This window comes from Pezoporus occidentalis, unplaced genomic scaffold (genome assembly GCF_034315485.1).
Source record: "Pezoporus occidentalis ecotype Australia unplaced genomic scaffold, CSIRO_AGI_Poc_V1 ctg8, whole genome shotgun sequence".
Classification (NCBI taxonomy): Eukaryota; Metazoa; Chordata; class Aves; order Psittaciformes; family Psittacidae; genus Pezoporus; species Pezoporus occidentalis.
In genome coordinates, this window is record NW_026916158.1 from 5,414,591 (window position 1) to 5,437,298 (window position 22,708).

General features: G+C 39.7%; 1 protein-coding gene and 1 long non-coding RNA gene across 5 annotated transcripts; one reads left to right on the forward strand and one right to left on the reverse strand.

Moving 5' to 3' along the window:
- Positions 1-5,829: 5,829 nt before the first annotated feature.
- On the forward strand, positions 5,830-21,779 carry MLF1 (myeloid leukemia factor 1). Of its 2 annotated transcripts, XM_062603004.1 has the most exons (8): positions 5,830-5,987; positions 10,364-10,526; positions 13,422-13,466; positions 15,567-15,653; positions 16,554-16,682; positions 17,743-17,902; positions 18,498-18,630; positions 19,579-21,779. In XM_062603004.1, exons 1-8 carry the CDS (start codon positions 5,941-5,943, stop codon positions 19,679-19,681), a joined length of 867 nt encoding a protein of 288 aa, XP_062458988.1. In that variant the 5' UTR covers positions 5,830-5,940; the 3' UTR covers positions 19,682-21,779. The 2 variants fall into 2 exon arrangements, with proteins under 2 accessions (XP_062458988.1, XP_062458990.1); XM_062603006.1 differs by lacking the exon at positions 13,422-13,466.
- Positions 7,899-22,649, reverse strand: LOC134155629 (uncharacterized). Of its 3 annotated transcripts, none has more exons than XR_009961646.1 (3): positions 22,481-22,649; positions 19,342-19,416; positions 7,899-10,506 (listed from the first exon to the last, which is right to left on the reverse strand). It is a non-coding gene; the product is annotated as an uncharacterized LOC134155629 (long non-coding RNA). The 3 variants fall into 3 exon arrangements; XR_009961647.1 differs by having other exon boundaries at positions 22,475-22,649; XR_009961648.1 differs by lacking the exon at positions 22,481-22,649 and adding an exon at positions 22,313-22,415.
- Between the last annotated feature and the right edge of the window lie 59 nt (positions 22,650-22,708).

Below are 22,708 nucleotides of genomic sequence, written 5' to 3' on the forward strand. Positions count from 1 at the left end.
TTTAACATGTGCTGCCAAGATTTTTACAAATCAATAGTAACTGTACATGATGGCAATGGAGCCCATTTAAACAAATATTATTTTTGGATCAAATCCTGGAATCAATAATAAATGCTCCCACTGGGGCCAGGTCTTGGCTGGTTTTGGGGTCTGTTGGCTTTTTAATAACAAGAATATATATATTTATATGTCTCAGTTTTCACTCCACTAAACAAAAACAAGAGGTGAAGACAGAGGGAAAGGTCACAAAATTAGGGCAGATTAAAAGTAATGTTGTTTCACGTGATGAAAAATTAAACTCGGGATTTCGCTGCCATAAGATGTAATTAAAGCCAAAAACTTAAAAACTCTCAAATGGATTATTGCTTCTATAGATGATTTAAGAAGTAACATCGAAATGCTTTGAAAAAGAAACTGCTTATCCTCCAGGTCTTGGAAATGAGTTCGTACACTGATAGTGCAACAGGTCAGGGGCAGGCTGTGTCACACACAACTGTTGGGCACTTTGTAGTAGTTTCTGATAAAACATCTAGCCCAGGTAACTCATAAATAAGACACTGGACGCCACAGAGACTTACCAGGTAATCCAGTGTGGCAGTTCCTACGTTGTTCATATTGGTATTTTGTAAACAGCTATTAAATATGTAAATTAAATGAAATACTGATTTTTAAAAGGGATCGCTCACATTTCTGCACATCTAACAGGATATACTTCACTGGTTCTTTCAGCTGACTCAAAGAAACACACACAAACCACATCATTTTACTTCACTGAAGCCTTACAGATACAGAAGGCTTGAAATCACAAGATGAGGATTTCTGTTGCAGTCTAAATGATATTTGTTGCCCTGACAACAGCATGCAAGCATTATTTATTAGTTCATGCATTATTGATAATCCTCTAATTTGTGTGTGATGGGAGGAAGTTGGTCTGCTAGTAAGTTATAAATGGAGGATTATCAACAACTTGTGTAAGTCGGTGACAATTCTATATATAGCTAGTACCAGTGCTTGCTCTGATGATGCCATAAAACACATTTCTTACCCACTGGTGGTGCAAGGAATCTCCTGCAGCCATGAGTTTCTACTCCAGTCTATGATTAATATTCTTTTTTTCCACTTTGGGTTGGGGTTTTTTTGTTGGATTTTTTTTTTTTTTCAATTTGAAAGACAGAACAATAGATTTTAAAGATATTTCCTAACTATATACAGAGCCCAAAAATAGTCTCAGGGGTGAACACAGAAATGTTTCCTCTCACAGATTCTTGGGTGGGAAAATAGAAAATGTTAGAGTAACAGTAGAAGACAGAGATCTCTTCCTCTACAAGCAGGGATTAATCTTCCCCAGTTTGCATCTTACATAAAGTATGGTTCAGCTTGTCTACTCAAGGCTGACAATGTATTTCTGAAGAGACAAGAACAAAATCACCTCTGGTCAACTCAGAGATAGGTTTACTTCTGTCTTGCTCTATTTATTTCATTAGGTAAATGAAGTTATAACCCCAGTTGTAAACCATCTGACATCTCATTATAGTGGCAGACCTGGCATCTTCAAGCACCAGTGAAGAGACTGACAGCGTGTCTCGTGATTCAGATGAGATATCAATAGAAAAGTCTCCTGATAATGAACTAAGAAGTATTGATTCTTTCTTTTTTCTTGGTGTCTTCTTTCTGTATGCAAACCAGATATTTCTTGTTGTTACTTTCTAATTTTGATATGCATTTATTTTTAAAACAAGAGAACCCTGTAATTTAGTTATAAGAATTATATATTTTTAAATCCAGCTAGCAACGTCATCCTTTGATGGACAATCTTAAAATGGGGTCTGGCTCTCATTCTCACAAACCAGTTGCTGGCTGGCACTTTGCCTATTTAAACACATATGTAGGAATGCAATTTTCACCTCTAGGTGTTAAGCATCCCTACTGGTTAAAAATAATCCTTGTAGAGAAAGCACAGCTAATGACTAAGGCAGAAATATTCCTGTATTTCTCAGCAATTGCACCCAATGTTTTCCACATATTTATCTTACAAAGCTGTGCTATTCTAAATAAGTTGAGCACAATCAGGATCTTCAGCGTTACTATAATTGTTTTGTACTCTGGATGGAATAGAAAACACAAGCAAAAGTGAAATAGCTGAGGAAAAGAGCTCTCGGCGTAAAGAGTTAAGACGAACAGAAGTGTTAGTAGAAAATGTTTGGAGGAGGAACCTAAAGACATATCTTTAGAATCAAGGGAGAACAGAGAATTATAAATACCAACAAAACGTCAATATGGCAAAATGACCTTTTGTGCTAGATGAGTATGTTCAACAAAGCTCTGAAGTCTGAATCAGATTTAAATAGTCATATCACCAAAATGAATAGGAATTAAGAAGGTAAATTAATTCCTAAGGGAAATCACTGTAGATCTCATTAGTTCAGGAACAAGATACCTTAAAACTTTTAATTAAAGATAATATTTACTGCAAATGAATAAGAGTTGGCAGGTTTCAGCAGAAACCATAATCTCATTTATGCGAAGTTTTTTTATATTAAGGCAGACATCATTAATCTCATTGGAGATGCCCTCCAGACTGACAGTGCTGTAGCACCAAGGTGATTTCTTACAGAAGTCTTTTTATCTACACAAAAGAAATCTAACTCAAGCAGACACAAACCATAAGAAGGCCTGAGCAATTAGAGATATCACTGTGCAAATAGAGTACTGACTTTATCATGTTAGTAAGCCTCTCATAATGAGCTCACTTCTAACAGGGCCCATCTTCCCACTAGCAGCTGAAAAATTAACACTAACTGGAACTCATATCGCTTAGTTATCTGCACAGTAATCCAGCTCCAGATCTGCTCTGACTTGGAAAGAAATCTCCTTTGGAGTTGGAGTCTGCATAAAATTAAATAGCAAACTGTAGATGATACAATGTATTCTGAACAGCCATGGGAAAGCTCCACATTTCTGTTTCATCATAGTACAGAAGAGGTTTCTTTTTACAAGGCTGAATTCACACAAAGGGTACACAGTACTAACAGAAGTTGTAGTCTGTTTGGTAACTGAAGTTGTAGTCTGTTTGGTATCTGTGTTCAGAAACTGTAAATACATACTGGTAAAAACCTAGGTAGGTTTCGGTAGAAGGCTGCAAATGACCACACCAAAACAAATATTTTGAGAAAATAAAGCTCCAGGAGGATATGAGTTTGCAGGATTTTGTATTTGACATACTAACTATATTAAAGAAAATTCACCTTGCTGGTTTGTAGTAATAAGTGAATATTCTAGCATACCATGCCATGGATATTAATGAACTAGTACAACAGCAGAAACAAACTGATCCAGGGCATCTTCTATTAAGAGAAATATAATGACAAATAATTAATAAATGACTAATGTGTCCTAATCACTATGGTAAAGCTACTGTTTATTGCATCTCTAGTTTGAATTTGCTCTAGCTTCAGAGGAGTTTGAAAGAACTTTTAGTACTGAAAGACTAACTAAAGTGCAGAGGATGACATTACTACAACATTTGTAATATTTTTGTGTGTGGTTTGAAACAAAGCTGAAATTCTGTCTCTGAGCAATAAAAAAGTTCTTTGATAACATCATAACTGGCACAAGATTTCGTTATAGAAAGCCCCAAAGCGGCACAGTTCACTTCCACGGCTAACACCTGATTTGGTTTATTTGCTAATCTTTCATCAGAAATGTACAAACAATTCAGGGGCTTCACCTGGGTAATCAATGGGTAACCCTTTTCCTGTCACGCTTCCCTGCCCACCAATCAGTCAGCATAAACATTTTCACTGTAACAGCTGCTCCACCTTGGAGTGCATCGTAAGGCTGCAATATCACCACTTGCTAGGATCTAAAGAGAAGTCTACATCAGTAGACAGCAAAATCAATGCTCACCCAATTACAGATATTTTTCGAAAATATTGCAGGCTCAGTTCATTCATCTTTTATGTCGGTTTTCCACTTTGGGCCAAATACCAGCAGAGCTGTTTCTGCAGCGTGATGGATCTTAGTGGAACAAAGAAGTTACTTTCATCACTGCCATATAAATATCCTGATGCTGTCTAATCCCACCTGGTTGTCTGGGGCACATTTTCTATCTTTCCCCTAGACACTGGAATATTGAAATAGATGTGAGAAGAGCCTTCACCTGCTGTTTAACAGGAGATGCAAGAGAGGAAACAACCCCCAGGCTCACAGCTCTGAGAAACTTTGCCATCTACACAAGAATAATTTTTCAAAACACATACATGTTTTTCTCCACAATTCTCTTTTGGTAACTCCGGTTCTTTCAAACTGTACTCCTTCAGATGAAAGTTTGTATGTAACCGCAGTTATACACACCTCTATGTGTTCACAACCACCTAGCTAACACTCCCCGTGTTATTTACTCCATCCTTTTACTGAAACCATCCTGTGCCAAACCTGCCTAGTGACAGGGTTTGCTGAGGAGTTTTTCCTTTACAGTCAACTGTGGGACTGCTTCTTCCTAAGGAGACAAAGAGCTCTTTTTCCCTCTCTGTTTAACCAGTAACTCTAACTATTCTCACTCCAAAAGGAGGCACAGTTAAGCAATACACAAAGAACTGCTATCCAGCCAGCAACTCTGTAAAGCTTCAGGAACTGGATATGCTTTGTCATTGCTCATCTGGTGTGGACTGAAAGGTAATAACAGAATCATAGAGTGGTTTGGGTTGGAAGGAACCTTAAAGCTCACCCAGCTGCAACCTCCTGCCACAGGCAGAGACAACTTCCATTACAGCAGGTTGCTCCAAGCCCTGTCCAACCTGTCCTTGAACACTGCCAGTGATGGGGCAGCCATAGCTAATACCTAACCTAAATCTCCCCTCTGTCAGTTTAAAGCTATTCCCCCCTTATCCTGATCCTACAGGCCCTTTTAAAAAGTCCCTCTCTGGGCTTCTTGTCAGCCTGTTTAGGCACCAGGAGACACTAAGGTGTCCCAGAGCTTTCTCTTCCCCAGGCTGAAGAAGCCCAGCTCTCTCAGCCTATCTCCATAGGAGAGGAGCTCCAGCCCCTGAGCATCTTTGTGGCCTCGTCCGGACTTGCTCCAACAGGTCCACATCTCTGTTGTTTTGCAGGCCCGAGCTGGATGCAGCACTGCAGGTGGGGTCTCATGAGAGTGGAGTAGAGGGGCAGAATCACTTCCCTCGACCTGCTGGCTATGCTGCTTGTCATGCTGCCCATTTTGATGTAATCCTGACCCACACACAGCTGTGACGGCCACCGCAGCAACTGCGGTCAAACACCCCCACTCCACCCCGGCCCCAGTTCTTCCTCATGGCTCTGTTTTGCTGGAACAGCTGTTTAGCGCGGCTGTAGCGCGGCCCCTTGTGCGTTCCGCTGGAGCTTCCCTGCGCGCCCAAGGGCTGCCCCCTGTCCATGGCCGCAGGAAAACAGGACGCGGCCCGCCTCCCGAAACGGCCGCTTTATTTTACTGCCACCTACTGGAAAAAACGCCATTACATTTAACATGGCTGAGGACGGGGCAGCGGCCTGAGCAGCGCCGACAGCATCGGGCCGCAAACGCCCGACAGACGCTGTGGTGAGGCCGGCAGTACATCACGCCGGGGCCCGCACCCTCGCAAGCCGGGCAGGGCCTCGCCGGGCACAAGGGGCCTTCGGGAGCGGCAGCCCAGAGATCAGCGTGGGGCCCACGCGTCGGGACGCGACCAGGGCCCGGCTGCGCTCCCCGCCGGGCGCTGCTGTGGGCCCGGCACCAACGTGCGGGCGCGGGGCCGCGCGGCGGCGACCGTTGCCACAGCAACAGCGGCTCCCAGTGAGCCCCGCCCCGCCCTGCTCGGCACGGCTGCGGCGGCCAGTGGCGGCGGCGGGAGGCGTCACGTGGGGCAACGGGCGCCGCCGTGAGGGGCTGAGGGGCCGGTGGCGCTCACACCGCCGAGAGCCGCAGCCATGTTCGGGGGTCTGGGACGCTGCTTCGAGGAGGACCCCTTCTTCCGGTGAGGGGCCCGTTGCGGCCCCGGGGCGCCGGGTTGGGAGGTGGCGGGCGGCCTCTGGAGCCCCGGTGCTGGGGTTATGGGGGTTGTGAGTGGCTGGTCGGGGTGGGTGTGAGGTGGCCGTAGCCTGAAGCAGCGTTTCGGGGTTCCCGTCGCCTTGGAGCACTCGTATCTGCGCGGGGTTAAGCCACCGATACGGTTCCTAGCCGTGCTCCCCCCGTTACCCGAAACAAACGAGGGTGCGGAGTGCATGTTAGAACTAGGGGGAGGGGGATAAACTGTTGCTAGTGGCCCCTCTTCAGCAGCGCTCGTAATCCTTACTGCGCAGTAGGGAATTTGGTCGTGATTTTATAGTGGCATCTACAGAAGTCTTCACCTCCGTTGGTTTGAATTTCTTGCTTTTGTTTTTGGGTTTCTTTTTCCTAAAGTTTCTTAGGAAGTGGACAGGTGCTGTATGTTCTCGCTTCTCTGGGTTTTTTTGGCTTTGTTTTTTCCTTTTTGCCACAGACTTTCTGGACTTTTGTCAATGCACACACTAAAGGTTACACCAGGTGTTCTTGCATTAGAACTTTGCCAATGTCTACATGAGATCAGTAAAGGCAAGCTGTTTCCTTGTGCTGATTTTCTGAGTGGATCCTTATGCTTCAGCTCAGCAGACTTGCTTTTTTTTTGATCTCTGTACTGCAAGCACAATGATAGTGCTTGGAGTAGAGCATGTCTATGTACTCAACTCTGAAATCACGTTATTTCTCATAGGAATCTTCTTTTCCCACGGGAACCCAAATCCAAGTAGTGTGTCGTGCAAATGTTCCCCTATCCTGTGTTAGGATAGTCAAAACTGCTGAAGTATCTAGTCTGGCCCCATTTTATATCCTTCATCAGAAATTGATCTGTAGCGGGTAAGAACGGGATAGTACAGCTCAAAGGAGCCTGAATGATTTTAGTAAGTACCAATAAAGGCATCGTGTCTTTAGGAAAAACTATGTGGAACTTGATTACAAGCAAAGATAAGGTATAGTGCTGGTGGGTGAACAAGGCAGGGTAACACTTAGGACCTTGTGATATGGGTTTGTTGACTGTATCTCTTAGCTACTGGATAGTCTAGCTGAGGTTGCGTTTGTACCTCTTAAAGGAGAATCTACTGCTTAGTTGCAGAAACATGTTTCTAGCAGTGGGATAGTTTCTAAAGCTGCACAATTTATTAGTACACTTGGTTTCTAGGAATATGTGCGCTAGTATAACAACTCATCAGTTACATGAAGAAAATTTCCTCTGCACAAAACTAAAATAATAATAGAAATTAAGTCGTGTTTGTAGTATTTTGTAGCATGCTTTTGAAGTATTAGTTGCTTCCCTTTCATTTATTTTATTGCAGTCACTGATACAGTTTAAAACTAGGGAGAAAAGATGACTGCAGAAGATAATGGAAGGGAGTGTGTGTGAAAGAGATGAGAGATGGATTTTGAGATTAATGTTCTTGGCACTGCCCTTTTAAGTCTGTTTTGCATGTAGTTAAGGAAATTAGCTTATTGCTTCAGATAAGATTGGCTTCCAAAATAGAGTAATAATAGGCTTCTATTGCCTCTTAAGGAGAGATTTTGACTGCTGAACTGGAAAAAGTGCCTGGGTTAAAAGAAATAGCTCTGTCTGTGAGCAGCTGTCCTGGGGAAGCACCAGTCAGTCAAAATGCTGCCCCGCGCCCCCCCCCCCCCCCGAGTTTCATCGCTGATAGCCTGGACAGGTGCAGAAGTTGCATCTTCTCTGCCAAGTGCAGTTGGCCTCTGTTTTTAATTGACCAACAGACAGCTCTTGTTTTATTGTCCAGGTGTTACCTTCAGTGTGATTCTGCAGCTTCAGGCTTACATAAGTTCCTAAATAAATAAACAAATAAAATGTATCTAATACAAAGTACAGTTTTCAAAAATAACAAACTGAATTTATTGTTCTAGGACACTGATTTTTAAACTGACCAGAAACACATGCTGACTTACACTGTACCAGGACATATGTTTTCCAGACAGATTCTCTGTTGACTTCTCATTGGTTTTGCCCTACTCTAGAGCATATCAGAATTGTAGCATTTGTTTCGAAGCTTGACAACACTAGATCTTTTTATGAATAGCTCCCTAAAATGTCCCTGGGGAACTGGGAGGCTTCACTTCTGTTCCTGAATCTGTCACAGTGTATCTCTTACTTCCCTGTCTCTGATAGTAAGAAGCTGTATTTCTGAATTGCTTCACAGACCTTCATTAAAAAAACAACAAAAAAAAACAACAAAAAACCATAAAACCCCAGTTTTAGATGCAGGTATAAGTGTATCAATTAGATGTAGTGGAGCATGAATGGCCAAGAGAAGTTGCCAGAGAAACTGAAATAATGCAAAAAGGACAATTTCACAAGGTATGAAGCATTATTTTGTCAGATGAGGTGTATTACAGTATGTTATGCACATTAAATTAAACCAAGTTTTCTTGTCTACATTCAGTCCATGAAATCTTATTTTGCTTATGATGTGTTGTAGATAACTTGAGTGTCCTTTTGAACTGGAAGAGACTGGAGAGAAATTTTGTTATATATATATTACTGATGGAATACAGTTTGAGTTTTGATAACCAAACCTGTCTGAAGTTTGTGGTGTCAGAAGAGATTTGCTGGAAGTACATGTCTACTGCAGTGTAGTGCTTGTGTGCTTCCCTCATCTTGGCTCGTGCAGTGACTTTTTCCATCTGTTCTTCATCCTGTGAAATGTGAGGGGACACTTGCTGTGTGCAAGCTGCTTATCACGCTAGGGCTGAAGTTAAAGCTGGTTGTCATGTGAGTGGGGTAGATTAGGGTCTGCTTAATGACAGTGGTAAAACTACTTCTATACAGGTCCCTTTGCATTGAAGTGAGTTAAGTATGGGCATAGCTTAAAGGGATATTGTGTTAAAAAATCTTGTTTGAAAATTAATCCAGCATACATTTGTAGCCCTATTTCTTTGCACCTTTTAGTGCAACTCTGGCACAAGAAGAGAGTATATAGTGGAGAGATCAAAGTGGCCACATGGCATGGAAATTAGTTTTCATAGGACTGAAGATAAGGGAGGAGAGAATAGAAAAGCTGTTCAAGAGACTTGAAAGAGATGATTGGCTGTTAAAGTCAGAGGAACAACCTGAAGGTCTTCTTCACAGAGGCAGATTTTACAGGAAAGGCTGTGGTGTCCTGGAGAGAATGAGGGTGTGAGCTGTCTGGGGAGTGCCAGGAAATTGATAGGAAGGAAGATGAGGTGCGATTAAGTCTAAGTAAACATACCTGGGAAATGATTGTTAATAAAATGGCTTTCAGTGGACTAGCAAAGGGGGGAAATTAGACTGGAGATGAAGGGAGGAAATCACCTGTATTTTTTGTATGAAGTAGCCTTGGACCACAGGCAGCAGTACTGATCATGTATTGTGCTTCTGGCAAAATCGTATTTTGATCTTTTTTTGGTTAGAAATATTTAGCACATGCCCAAATTAGAGAATGCAAAGAATGAAGTAGTAATGGAGGGCAACTTGAGCAGTGTTCTACCTGCAAGCCAATCTTTGGGATTACTTGGAAGGTTCTAAAAACCTACAGGTTTTTGGAAGCAGAGGCTGAGTGTTTAGAGAGTAGAGGGAGAAAACTAGTAGGAAAGCAAAAAGCCAGTAAGAATCTTTCTTCCTAGGCAGAGAAAAGGGGTACGAGAACATGATTTACGGAGGGGGTAAAAAGTGATACAATAGTGGGTGACTAAAGTAAAGGAGATGGAGATGGAGAGGATTGTATACATTTTTGAGCATGTGGGTCAAGGAGGATGAGAAGTAGAATGGAAGTGGCCAGCAAAAAAATTTGAGGGGTGATGGTGATGAAATCTGGTGGGACATAATGAGTTCAGTGAGTAGTACCATAGTAAGCTTTGAGAGATTGAAGTCAAAAAAGGAGAGGGGAAAAAAAAAAAATCTTTTAATGTCAGGGGTTGGAGGTAGAAGTAGTGATAAAACATGGGTCAGTTTTATAGTTTGTGGCAGATGGTAAACATAGGCTGGAGTGAAAGATGGTTGCAAAGGCTGAAATATTTTTTGGAGAAGGTGAGGAAAGAGAAAAAGCAATATGGACACACAAGAGTGTAGGAAAGCCATGAAGGCAGCTGAGAAGACAAAAGAACTAGAACATCCAACCAATGTGAGAGATGGGAAGTGAAAGAAGTGAGAGTTGGTGAGAAAAAGGAGATTGCCCAGTCGGGTCCTGTTAAAGTCAGAATTTAAATAAAGAACCATATGGTATGATTAATAAAATTGCATTTTAACAATTTTGGAGCAATTTTCTGTAGCTTGGAATAAAACCTGATGACTTTCTGTGCAAAATATCTCTTTTTCAGAGATCCTTTTGCTGCCCACCATGAATATATGCAGCAGATGATGAGAAGCTTTTCTGATCCTTTTGGACGAGATCCATTTCTCAGTATAACAGATGGTGGGGAAAGAACAGTAGATCGAAGAGCACACCAGGACTCTCGGGTTGCTCTAAGAGGAAATCGCAGAGTAAGTATTTTCTTAATCTCTAAGGATTGCTACATGGAATTTACATTTACTGGTAGTATGGTTGGCTTCACATTTCCATTTCTGTTAAATTTGGTCCAGTGGAAACAGGGGCCTGTTACAACCTTGGTCAGATTGTTTCATTGCCAAGTAATATGTGAATAATCTCTCTTGGTTTGTTAATAGCCTGTTACTTCACACTGACAAGCTTCTGTTAGGACAAGTCTGTATTATTGAACATTGAATATACAGTATTTAATGAAACAAACTAAACAATCTTATCAAATGTTTGGCTTAATAAATGTTATGTATGAAATGTCTGTTACAGAAAGGCATTAAAAATGTCCAGAAACAGAGCCTTCTCTGAACTCTTCCTTTTTATTCTAACTTTCTTTAAAAGGTACCTTGATACTTATGCCTTCACTCTGAAACTTAGTATCTTCTGTCTAGTTACTCATGTTAGTTTGATTTAACAAAAACCTGTGTTTCAGCCACTTGGGATCAGAGAAACTGATATGAAATCTAGTATTTCTATAAATTACCAGCTGAAACTGAAGAAGTTGGCAGTGATCTGTGTTTTGCGTAAAGTAGTTTTTTTAACTTTATGGCGTGCAGGACAATTATATCTTATGCTTCTGTAGCTAAACCTTGTGCAATTGCTGTATTTAGAAAGGATACACTTTGGAAGTTGGTTCCTTCCCCTCCACCAGGATAAATATTTTGCAGCTGAATGATCTCTTGCTTTAGTGAATCATATTAAATAAAAAAAAAAAATCCCAAACCATTCAAAAAACCACAACTATCCCGGCCCCCCCCCCCCCCCCCCCACCCCCCAAAAAAAAAAGAGAGTTGGAAGATGAGACTCATTGCAAGAGCTTGTGGAACTTGGCCAGATTTCGTGGTGGTTGTTCAAACCTAGATAGTTAGACCTTAATAAACACAGCTAAAACACAGACTATCACCTGCAAGACAAAAGGGTAACTGTCAGATTCTTTCCTCTCTGCTCATACGTTGCCAGTTAGTTTCAAATATAGATGCTGCTGAATCTAATTAGGGCATGATATTTCCTCTGCTGAAGCAGATTCTTAGGCCTTGGTTCAGTAGATGCCTAAAACCAGATCAGCCTTCATTTTCCTTCAGAAAAAGGATACTTTAAACCTTATCCTAATAGCTAGGAAGTTTTTGTCCCTTGTACTTGGTGGTGAGGGACAGATGTGAGACACAGGAAACCTTTATCTATGGTTACAGAAAGAAGTTAAAGGCACAAAAGCACTGTGTTATTTTGATAAGCACAGAAGAATTCCACACCTGCTAAAATCTTTTCAGTATCTTTTGATGTTCCTCATGTTTCACCTCAGAGCTGTCAGATGTCACAGAAGGCTTGGCACTGATTACTTGAGCATTGTAGTAGTTGCAAACCGCTTTTACTGGTTTCCCTTCAGAAGTGACTCAGATACTTAAAATAATTAGTTTTGTGTAGGAAAAAATGGGTATCTTTACTACCATGTAAAAACCACTTTGTTAAAGTTACCCATACTGATTACTGATATTGTCATTCTATGTTTAAGTAAACTGTAGCGTGTCTAAAACTGCTTCATGAGGAAAAGAACTTGTTGCAAAAACACAATGTGTATCAGTGTAACATTCAAATTTGAACATGCTTTTCCTTTTTCAAGCAGGTTTGCAATGTCAGTTTTTAGCACAATGAATGGGGTAAAACATCTTAAAAGATACTGTCATTCAGTTTTGTTATGGTATCTGATGGTCCTATATGTTAGGCAACTATTTAGCCACTTTTAGCATGTATTATAAAACAAAGTTTATAAACTTTATTTCTGAGGATAGCCTTTTGCACTTGATATATGTAACATATAAATATATATGATATTCTTTCAATACATATTAGACAGAACTGCAATCTGGAAGAGTTCTTAAAGGTACTCCAAGAACTGGTCAATTCCTTTTGTACTTAAAAGTTACTGTAAAGTGTTTAGTACTTCTTTATTTAGGTGGCTTTTATGTAACTCTCCAATCTTAGCTTCCTGGAAACATCAGTGTGTTGTCCAGCGTCTCATTGCCCTGTCATATAGGGATATTCAATATCAGTTGGTCAAACAGGAACTATATTTGTTGGTGTTTATAGCTACATCTGTTTATACAACTGCAGAAGAATATAATTTGCTTGTGGGGATTTGTCTTCAGGGGGTTCTGTATATGATGATAAATTTACCTGGAATTTCTGTGCAATGATCTCAGAAACCGTTGACTTAACTGCTGAAGTTAGACTTCAATTTATTGTAAGGAATGTATAGATATTTTAAAGAAAATCTTTCTATTTGCATTGATCAGTTTTAATACATAAAGAGTGCTTGTTAACAGGCCAACTGCACCACTTAATTTTTTTAAGCTCTAAAATTGTACGCCAACCTTCTAAAATTTAATTATGTTACATTAAGGGACTATTGATCTGTTGATTTTCATCAACTGTCAGCAGTGGGGTTCTATTGCATGACTAGAATGAAGTGTTGTCAGAGAAGTGGGTGATGTGTGAAGCACTGTGCAATGTTTTAAATAATTTTGGCACAGAGGTTACTATGGTAAACAAATGTTTCTCAACTTGTAGCTTTAAGTTCTTCTAGTACATACATGTGAATAGGATTTATTAAATGTGGTGACAGCTATTGCTTTCCAATATCAATAGTGTAAATATATTAACTTCTGTATACCCGGAGACTACTTCATATTATATTGGCATAGCACACTATAAATTACCAAGGTCCTTTTGAGTGACTGTTTTTGTTTGATTGAAAATGTTTAATATTACCTGGTGTATATGAAAGTTACTTCTGCTGCCTGATAACAGGTATAACTGAAAGATGCTGGTCCTTTTTCTTCCAGGCAACAAGCTGTGGCATCATGCCCTTTGCAGGCTTTGGTAGAGTGGTTAGTATCCCAGGACCAATAATCCTTTTAGTTCTTGCTAGTATGTGTGTACTGTCTGCATAACTAAAGCATGGACAAAGGCGAGTCTTGGTGTGCTTACAAACTGCTTTTGTTGGTGTTTACATATATGGAACAGTATAATTCAAGAAAGATATTCTTTATTTTTTTTTTTTTTAATTCTTAAGTGAAAATGCTGGGGTAGATTAAATAGGCTGATACCAAGACTGGAAAAGTTATTGCTTAGCAGCTGGCTGTTTCTACTCAGTGATGTACCTGATTGTACTTAATCTCTGGAGACTCCAAACTCTGACTACTGCCTTTGGAAGGCTTTAAAGAGTCCTCAGATTGAAACCCATTGGTTAAGAGAGTGGTTCTCACTTGCAGAGCAGACAAAAATAATCATGCGTCTTTGACTTTACAGATCCAAGGATATAAATATGACATTACAAAGGCACAAATTTGCATCTTGCCGTATGCAAAAAACTAATCAAAGTTCTTTTGCTACTAACTGCACAGATTATGGTTTTACCCTCTTGCTGCAATCTATGGCATGTAATTCCACAGGTACAGCTGATTACTAGGCAATGGCATTGGTGAACACCCAGACTTCTAACTGTAGAAGGCAGTTTTCTGGAGTTACTGACACTTGCTATGAATTGATGGCCTAAATTATCTATCAGTATTGCCAGAGGTTTTGATAACCCTTTAAGGATTCATATTTGTTCCTACTCAAGAAAAAAATATTTTCTGTATCTGAGTTTTACTTAGTTTTATGCTTAAGCTGCAGGTTTTATTTTTAAACTTTTAAATTCAATTTATGTGTTTCCAGTAGTCCGAGGAATGTGGGATGTTTGCAATTGTAATTAGCATCCTGGTGTTTTGAAGCACTTCAGTAGCACAAAGGGCTGCCATGTGCAGCCCAGCAACCAGCCTCTTGACAAAGCTGCTAGGTTTTGAGGAGCTCATGGGAGCAGTTTTCCCTGCTCTTGTCACAGTCTTGTACCTGTGGACCAGAGTGTGGTGGTGGCACAGCGGCTGTCCTGGGAAGCAGCTACGTGCACATGTGCCTAAACTCACCAACCCATCAGTGTGTGGTGTTTGCTCTTAAGTAGTGTGCTCCAACCAAAGCTGCTCCTGTTGGAAACCAGGCAGCCCAGTAGGGAGTTTGAACTGGTTCTGAGGAAAAGCTTGTAGTAGGAACGGAAAGGCATGATGAAAATACTTATCATCACCACCTGCTGCACTGGAGAGGAGCCCAGAGGAGGATGCTCCTTTGGGACAGAATTGCTGTCTTCCCAGATGGTCACTTAAGAGAGTTCACCCTTTCCTTGCTTTCTGTCTCCCTGTCTATGTTTTTTTGTTGGTTTTTTGTTGTTTTTTTTTGTTTGTTTTATTTCATTTTCTTCAAAAGACAGCTTTCATCAGTATATGCCATCAGCTACATGTCCTATTAATAAAAATTCTGTGCATGTAAACCTGTCTTAATATCTATCTTTTGTGCAACACTGGATCTTCTGCCGTCATGTAGAAATAACAAATGTTTTGTTGATTACATCTGTAGCATCAAGTAATTAAGCTGCCATTAAAATACCAAGTTATCATTCTTTGTTTTTTTTTCCCCACTGCCCTTATGAGTAATGTACACTACTTCTGCAAAGGAACAGCTGTGTCTGCTGGGATGCATTTTCAGTGTGACTCCATATGCATTAAGGGATTTACATAATAGAGATAATTTGATCTTCAGTAGATTATAAGGCATGGAGTGTCATATAGTCCTTTTTACATCAGAAGCTAGTTAGGTTAGAAGGTATTTGAAAATAGTTCTTGTAAACTGTCTACAGTATGAGCTTATTTTCACATTCAGGTGTCAAATCTTTGACTTCTGTCTTACCAGTATCTCCAACTTAACAAGCAAGCTCCCCATGTTAGCTTACAATTTTTTTTTAGTTGAAAAGATGCATTTTGGCCTGTCTATGTCTATGAATTGCAGCCTTTGAAAACCTTTCTGATGGTCTTATTTGCATTAGAAAATGCATGTGGAAACAGCTTCAGAACTTGAGGAGTTCTAGACTATGTTTTAATTTTAATGTCTTTTATTAGGATGCAGATTTTGGGGACCCATTTTTTGCAATGGACAGGATGGTGTCAAATATGAGAAACAGTATGCTGGAAATGCAAAGAAAATTTGTAAGTTTGTTTGTTTTTTGAGTTTTTGTGTTGTGTTTTTTTTTTTTTAATTAAAAATTGGTCTAAAATTAATTGTCTTGGAGAACAATAGCTGTTTAAAATATTACTCAAAGTCCTGCCAAAATAAATTCCTCCTGTTTAAGACTAATAACTTTTAAAATTTTCCCCCCACACTATATCGTGGTTATAATTCTTTATGCTGTCATTGATTATTTGCTAACAACAGTATTTTAAGCGTATGCTTGGTTTTCTAGGGGTTAGAACTGCTGTAAGTTATCTGGTCTCTGCCTGTTGCCAGAGCTGACACCTTAAGCGAAGGAGCAATTTAAAGCTTTACTGGACATTTAAAAACAAAAACCACAAAGCATAAATGTCACCCTCCATATAGGTTTTTATCTGATTTTATTTGCAGTGCTGCTTCTTTCTTCTTTCTTCACAGTCTTTGAAGATAACACTGATAGCTATTAAAGTGTTGCTCAGTAAATTTACTGTTTTATTGGCCTTGTAAAATGGCTTGTAACCATTGTTGCTCAAGTCCTATTTCACCTGAACTCTTTACACACATTATATACTGTATGTGGCAACACTTATGTTACAGGTTATGTATCTTCATTACTAAACTATGCCAGGGCAAGCATTCGAGCAGTTGCTTATTGCTGCCCAGGCTTTGGACCATGTTCCCTGGCATGGGAGACCCGTGGCCAGACAAGGCTAGGACAAGAGTGAGGGTATATCAAATGCCGAGTTCTCTTCTCAACAGGCAGCATCTGTGGTGCCAGGAGTGAGGGTTAATTTTTCAGAGGGGTATTCTTTTCACAATGAGATAGTGTCAGAATGTAAGAAGTATCTATTATCCACAAGTTTCATTTTTTATTAATAAGAAGTCTACATTGCTTGTAGGATGACCTGTCCATCCATCCAGACGCGCACACGTTTAGCTCCTCCTCTGTGATGACATACTCCAAAATAGGAGATGAACCACCAAAAGTTTTCCAGGCTTCATCTCAGACACGCACAGCTCCAGGAGGTGTAAGTAGTCCTGAGATCCAGCAAAAAGGTGGTATGTAATTACCAAAATTTCATCTATGCCAAACTGCAGCTTCCTTAAGGTTCTTTTTCCTGGAGACAGTTACTCTTATAATTTAGAAAAACATATGGCTTTTTAAACACTGCTCTATATTAAAGGTTTCTGAAGCTGAAGTGCAGTTTTCTTCCTTATAATTTGTATGCTTCTAAGTATGCATCTAAATAAATTGTATGTCTATCAGACTGGAAAAATTGAGTGCCAGAACAGCTGATTCTTCAAGTCAGTCTCCAGTGTCTTTCTCTTTACTACAGCTAAAACTCTTCTTTTACATTAAATTTCTGTCCAAAATGTAAGATACAAGAAGCAGCTTATTTATGCAAAACAGGGCTTCAAGTCATCCCCGTTATTCAAGCTCTTTTAAATGCTTATGTAATGCTTCAGATGAAGATGCCCTTTCATTGACTTCCTTGCAGCTGTTGCATCTAATTCTGCTAAGAAATTTGAATTTGAACCCTGAAGCAAGGTTCACGAAAGCCTATATGTGAGCAGTAAAGACCGTTGAGCATGACTGGCTGTGGGATATGTTCAAGTTCAAGCAGACACTCAGCTATCAAAAAGGTTCTAATAATATACCCATGAACACAGTGATAAGTGGTCGCCTGGGTTTCAAGCCAGTCAACATGACAACCTAGTAATTAGTTGTCCCTTCATGCTGAGAATATTGGCATTGGTTATTCCTTCTGTTGCCAAGGAGAATGTTGAAGACTTGTCTGCGCGTAGTATATTTAGATTAGGGTTTTTTTTCCCCCAACAATTAATATCCAGTATGTACGTTTCTCAGGGAGCTTTAGGAGTTCTTGTTTAATCTTCCTGTCTGTTGGCAAGAGGAACAGACTTGATCTGTGTGTTGGTGTATGTTCAGCTAACACAGTAAATTGGCAAACCCTGTAAAACGTAACTTTTTCACAAGAAAGATAAAAATCCTTTTGGGGAAAAAAGAAGATTTTTTTTTTTTTTTACTTTTTTTGATTGGAAAGACATTTACCTCCCTTTTTTGTACAGGTTAAGGAGACAAGAAAGGCACTTAAGGATTCTGAAAGTGGGCTGGAAAAAATGGCTATTGGTCATCACATTAATGATCGTGCTCATGTCATTAAAAAATCAAAGAACAGCAAGACTGGTGATGAAGAAATGAACCAAGAATTCATCAACTTGGATGAAAGTATGTCTCTTTTATGCAGTCCGTAATGGGCTTTACGCTGTTGTTTCACATACCAATTTTGAAGTTCCAGCTTGAGACATCTTAAAAGGGACTGTTTTTCAGACAGTCTGAGAGTCTGCAAATCAGGTTTCCTTAGCTGATATAAATTTGGAAACTGCGGTTACAGTGGCCATTTATAATTGAAAATGTGTTGTAATGCAATTGGTATTGTTTATTTGTACAACACCTGCTTGCATTTGAAAGTACTTTTCATAATATTTTATGGTTTCAAACAAACTTTTAACAGAATTTTGTTATTTGCTGTGTGTTGGTGGCTAATACATGTTTGAGATGTGTGGTTAAAGTGTGCCTGTATTTTTACAGCAGCGTTTTGTTTTGTGGAGTGTTTTTTAATTTTTATCTTCCAAACATAAGCCTACTGGCAGTAAGCTTTTAGTAGTCTTTTACAGATCCCCTAGAAATAGTTTGAAGGCCATGTGGAGAATCATGGCTCACAAGTTTAAAAAACACTGTTCAAAACCCCTAATTTTCAATACATTTTTTTTGTTCCCCTACCTCGTTAGCATTTATTAAAAAGTGAACTTTGTTTTTTCAGATGAGGCCCAGACCTTTGATGAAGAGTGGCAGAATGAGATTATGAAGTTCAAGCCATCTAGAACTAGATGCACTTTAGAAGCTCCAAAATACAGAAGTACTCATCACATACCTAAGGGAGATGGATTAAGAAGGTAAAAAGAGCTTCCTACCAGAATAAATAAATACTAGTAGCAGAATGAAAGTTGAATTCTGAAGCAATCTGTTCACATGCAAACAGTGTTGCTGGCAATCTGATGAAAAAGTGTGGTTTATTCCTTTTCATGGTGCCACAACAAACAGTGTAAAGCAGTATTTTGTTGCTAAATTCTGAAGAAATTTAGTATATTTGACTTAGAAAACATCTTAATGAAGATGGTGTCTGCTCTAGAGAACAGGCCAATGCTCTTAGCTCAGCCATGTACAAATGTTGCAGCTGTCCACACAGTCATTAAACTAGGTGAGCTGCTTTACGCTATAATCCATATTGAGGGCTAGGCTGATCTCTTCTCTTGGGTAAAAGGGAAGATGTTTTCCATATAGTTGGAGACAGACACACCCCTCTTTGCAGAGTTAGATTTCAAATGAGACCTCTCCTAATCTTAAAATCAGGGAGTATGTGTAGAAATGAGGTCTTTATCAGTAAATGCAGGAGCTCCCCTGCATAAACTGCTATCTGCCAAGCTTCAGTTTTTTCCCCTCTACTACTGACAGATAGTGTCAGTGCAAGCTCTCTTGCCTTCATCAGCTGCATATTCGGTAGAGAATGCTACAGAAGGGAGGTGGTCCTCTTTGGTAGACTACACAGAGCACTTTCCCTGTGGCACCCCTCCAATTCTAGAGGTTTATTATGGAGGCTACTTTACCTTCAGTTTCAGTTTTCAGACTAAGCTGGTTCTTTCTTGCCATCAGAGTGTGTAAGATGAGGAATCGGTCCAACCCTATGGTGGTAACAATGGAAGGAGTTTTTGAGAAAGAATCAAATCTGTGTTACAACTAAAATAACTATACCTCCACTTAAGTAACTAACAAAATATACATTCTCCCATCCCCTTATTTTATGGTGGTTGTGATTTTTTTTTTTTTGTTGGCTCTTGTTTCAGAGAGAAACCACTGGCAATTGCAGGATTCAGGGAGCCCCGAGGTTCTTTGGAGAATCTCAGTGTGAAAGGAACACATGTCCCCATCAGAAGCAGCAAAAAATAAATTGCTTCCATTCTCCATTTGAATGGAGTTTCTTCAGAGAAGATAATGGTGCTGCATTGCTTATGTTTGTATAAGTATACACATATATATGACCAATCTCTGTTTTTTGTTTTAGTAAGTATTAGTGTGCCTTACTACTCTGATCTTTTGACAATTGAATGTTCTTTAAAACTTCAGATCCTTGGTAAAACCATCCAGTTTCAGTAAATTAAAAACATAACAATTTTCCACTTAAAAGCACTTTAATGGGTTATCACTAATTCTGTTTTAAAAAGAAAATAAAAAATGCTTTGATTTACAAAATTTTTCTGCTACATCTGTAACAGTCTCAGGCTTTTTATTAAGCCTGCAACTATTAAGTAATGCAAGTATTTTTCCCCCACACTCTTAACTTACACAGAAATTCTTTTTATTTTGTGTGGCTGAAATAATTACTGATTTTTCTAGGTGATATAGCAATTAATAGCAATTTGAATGCACTGTAGCCACTATATCTACCTATCTACATATCTATCTTTAAAATCATACTGTAATCTTTTATAGAATCCCCAGATTTACCCTGCTTTAGCATGACGTGTAATAGTAAATTAACAAATACTTAAATTTTATCAGTTTTAGTTTTATCAGCATTTTTATGTTTATAAGCTGTGCTTGCATCTCTTCTGTGCCTAGATTGTTGGTTTTGTATTTCTGATTCTTTGTATATTTCCTTTGGAGGTGGCCCATTATTTTTAATTCTTGAAGAGTCTCTGTAGTAACTTTTAATTATCCTGTAATAATACTGCTGTGGCCTAAAACACAGCTGTAACTAGTAGTTACTGACCAGAAAAATAAATATGAGAAACTGGTTGAGCTGGCAGTAAGTTTAACTGGGTAATGAACGATTACACTATTTCTTCTCTCCTGAAAAGCTAAAAGAGCCCTGAATACTGGAAACCATTTCCCCTCAGCTGAGATGAAACATGTTTGTATTCTTGTGTGTCCTGCTTTAGCAAATGTAGGATGATCTTAAATCTAACACTTCATCTAATGCTGGTCTTGTTTGGTTAAGGTGTCTAATGTTCCAGAGAAAAGCCAACTGTGTGACTGAGGACAGGTCTCTGTATCACAAATGTTCAGTTTGTATGCTGTTCTATCACACAGAATTGATCCCCATACTGTATCACAAATAATTTCTGTAGACTATAACATTATAGCATCAGCATATATTTCAAGGCTAAAACATTATAGCCTTAAAAAGGCACTATTTGTATGATAAAAGAAAATAGGTTTTATAAGTTAATCTTTGTTTGGCCAAAAAGCAAATGGCCTCTAAATCATATTTAATCTTTCTTCAGATTCTGTGGATTACTTAATTCTATGCTTATTAATGTGCGTGCAGATAATCAAAAATACTTCTATTGAAATCTGCCAAGGGCAAGACAGTTGTTTATTTGCTTGTTTAATGCAATAGTCTCTTCCTATTATTAAACACTAGTGACAATAAATCTATGCTGTTGAACCACTCCACATGCGGGCAAGGTAAGAGGGTGGTAAGGAGGTAGTAGCAACTCCTGATGGACGGACGAGCTGGAACTGTGTGTAACAAAGTCGCACCTGCCAGAACTCTGAATCTTTTACTCTGCTTCAAAAGTAAGAGTACACCTCTATGGCCTGATCTTCTGTACACTGAAGACAACACTGATTTTGCAATTAATGTCATTGAGAATATAAGGCCACGGAGGCATTTTTCCAGGTGTGTCACTTAAACTTCCAAGTCAAAAAAAGTCAAAACCTTGTTACTGTTGTAACTTCGGAAGAAATCTTCGGTTTGGGAGCTGCTACTATTTAACAGAAAAAAAAGAGTATTCATCTTGCAAGTTACTTGTTTTTTCTGTGCTTTACTGAGATTAAAAAAAACCAACCCCATGACACGTATATATAATCAACAAAACAAGTATGTACTTCAGTTTTAAAATTATAGTGGAAGGAGGCTGATATTCATTACAGGTTACTTTGTTATACAAGCCAGTCTTTTAAAATGTAATGCAAAAGCAGCTGTTCTATATAGAAACATTGGAAACTGTAATTCTTTAATAAAATTATTTATTTATGGTTATTGTTTTGTTTACACTGCAACGTTGACTAGTGCATTTTTTATTTTGGCCTCCTTAAGAGCGTTCTTATGTATGATACCAGTAACAACGCAATGAGGGAAAGTGTGCTGCTCTCTTTCCAGAGGGAAAAAGGTGCATTTACCACACAAAAAGCACTGTGCCAGGAGGAAACAGATGGGGGGAGCATTTGTGTGGGGGGTGGCAAGGCTGGGTCTCTGCTTCAGACCTGCTCCTGGAGTGGTCTCTGGTGTGAAAGACCAGCTGTGCTTAGTGTAATCCTCGGCACTGGGCATTTACATTTTTATAGTTGAGAACACAGATGCATGAATCTCAGCATGCCATCCATTCTAACAGCCACCACGGACATGCTCTTACCTGATCCTAAATTCTCTATTATTGTGGTATTTATAGAGAGAGGCCATGCAGAGGACACGTGGTGTATCTCTAATGCTGACTTAACTGAAATTTGGCTATTGTAATCCAACGGTCACAATGTTACAAGCTTGTACCTGGGCTCCAACCTCCATCTTCCTACCTGTCATGAGTGTATTTTCCTTTCTCGTGCAGTGCTGCCACACAGCTGTTCTGATGAGGAGTCCAGCTCTGGACGTGTCTAAGTAGGGACGCCTGTGAAGGGTAGCCCTGTGCTCAATGCTTGCCTCCACTAAGCTGATTTGGTTTGGTGGAGTCGGCTAACCTTAACCTGCATTTACAGCACTGCTCTGATGACTCTGTGTCTTCAAATATCGCCTTCGATGAGTTTCAGTAGCTTAAAGTCTAATCCCTGTGTCCAGGTCGTTAATTAAAGTAGTGACTGGGGTCAGCCACAAGAAATCACCACGGCCTGGCCCAGCAAGAGCCCCCTTCTCCCGCTCCCCACCGCGGCCAGTCTCTCTGACGACATCCGGTCTCGGCTGCCGCTTCCCCGAGT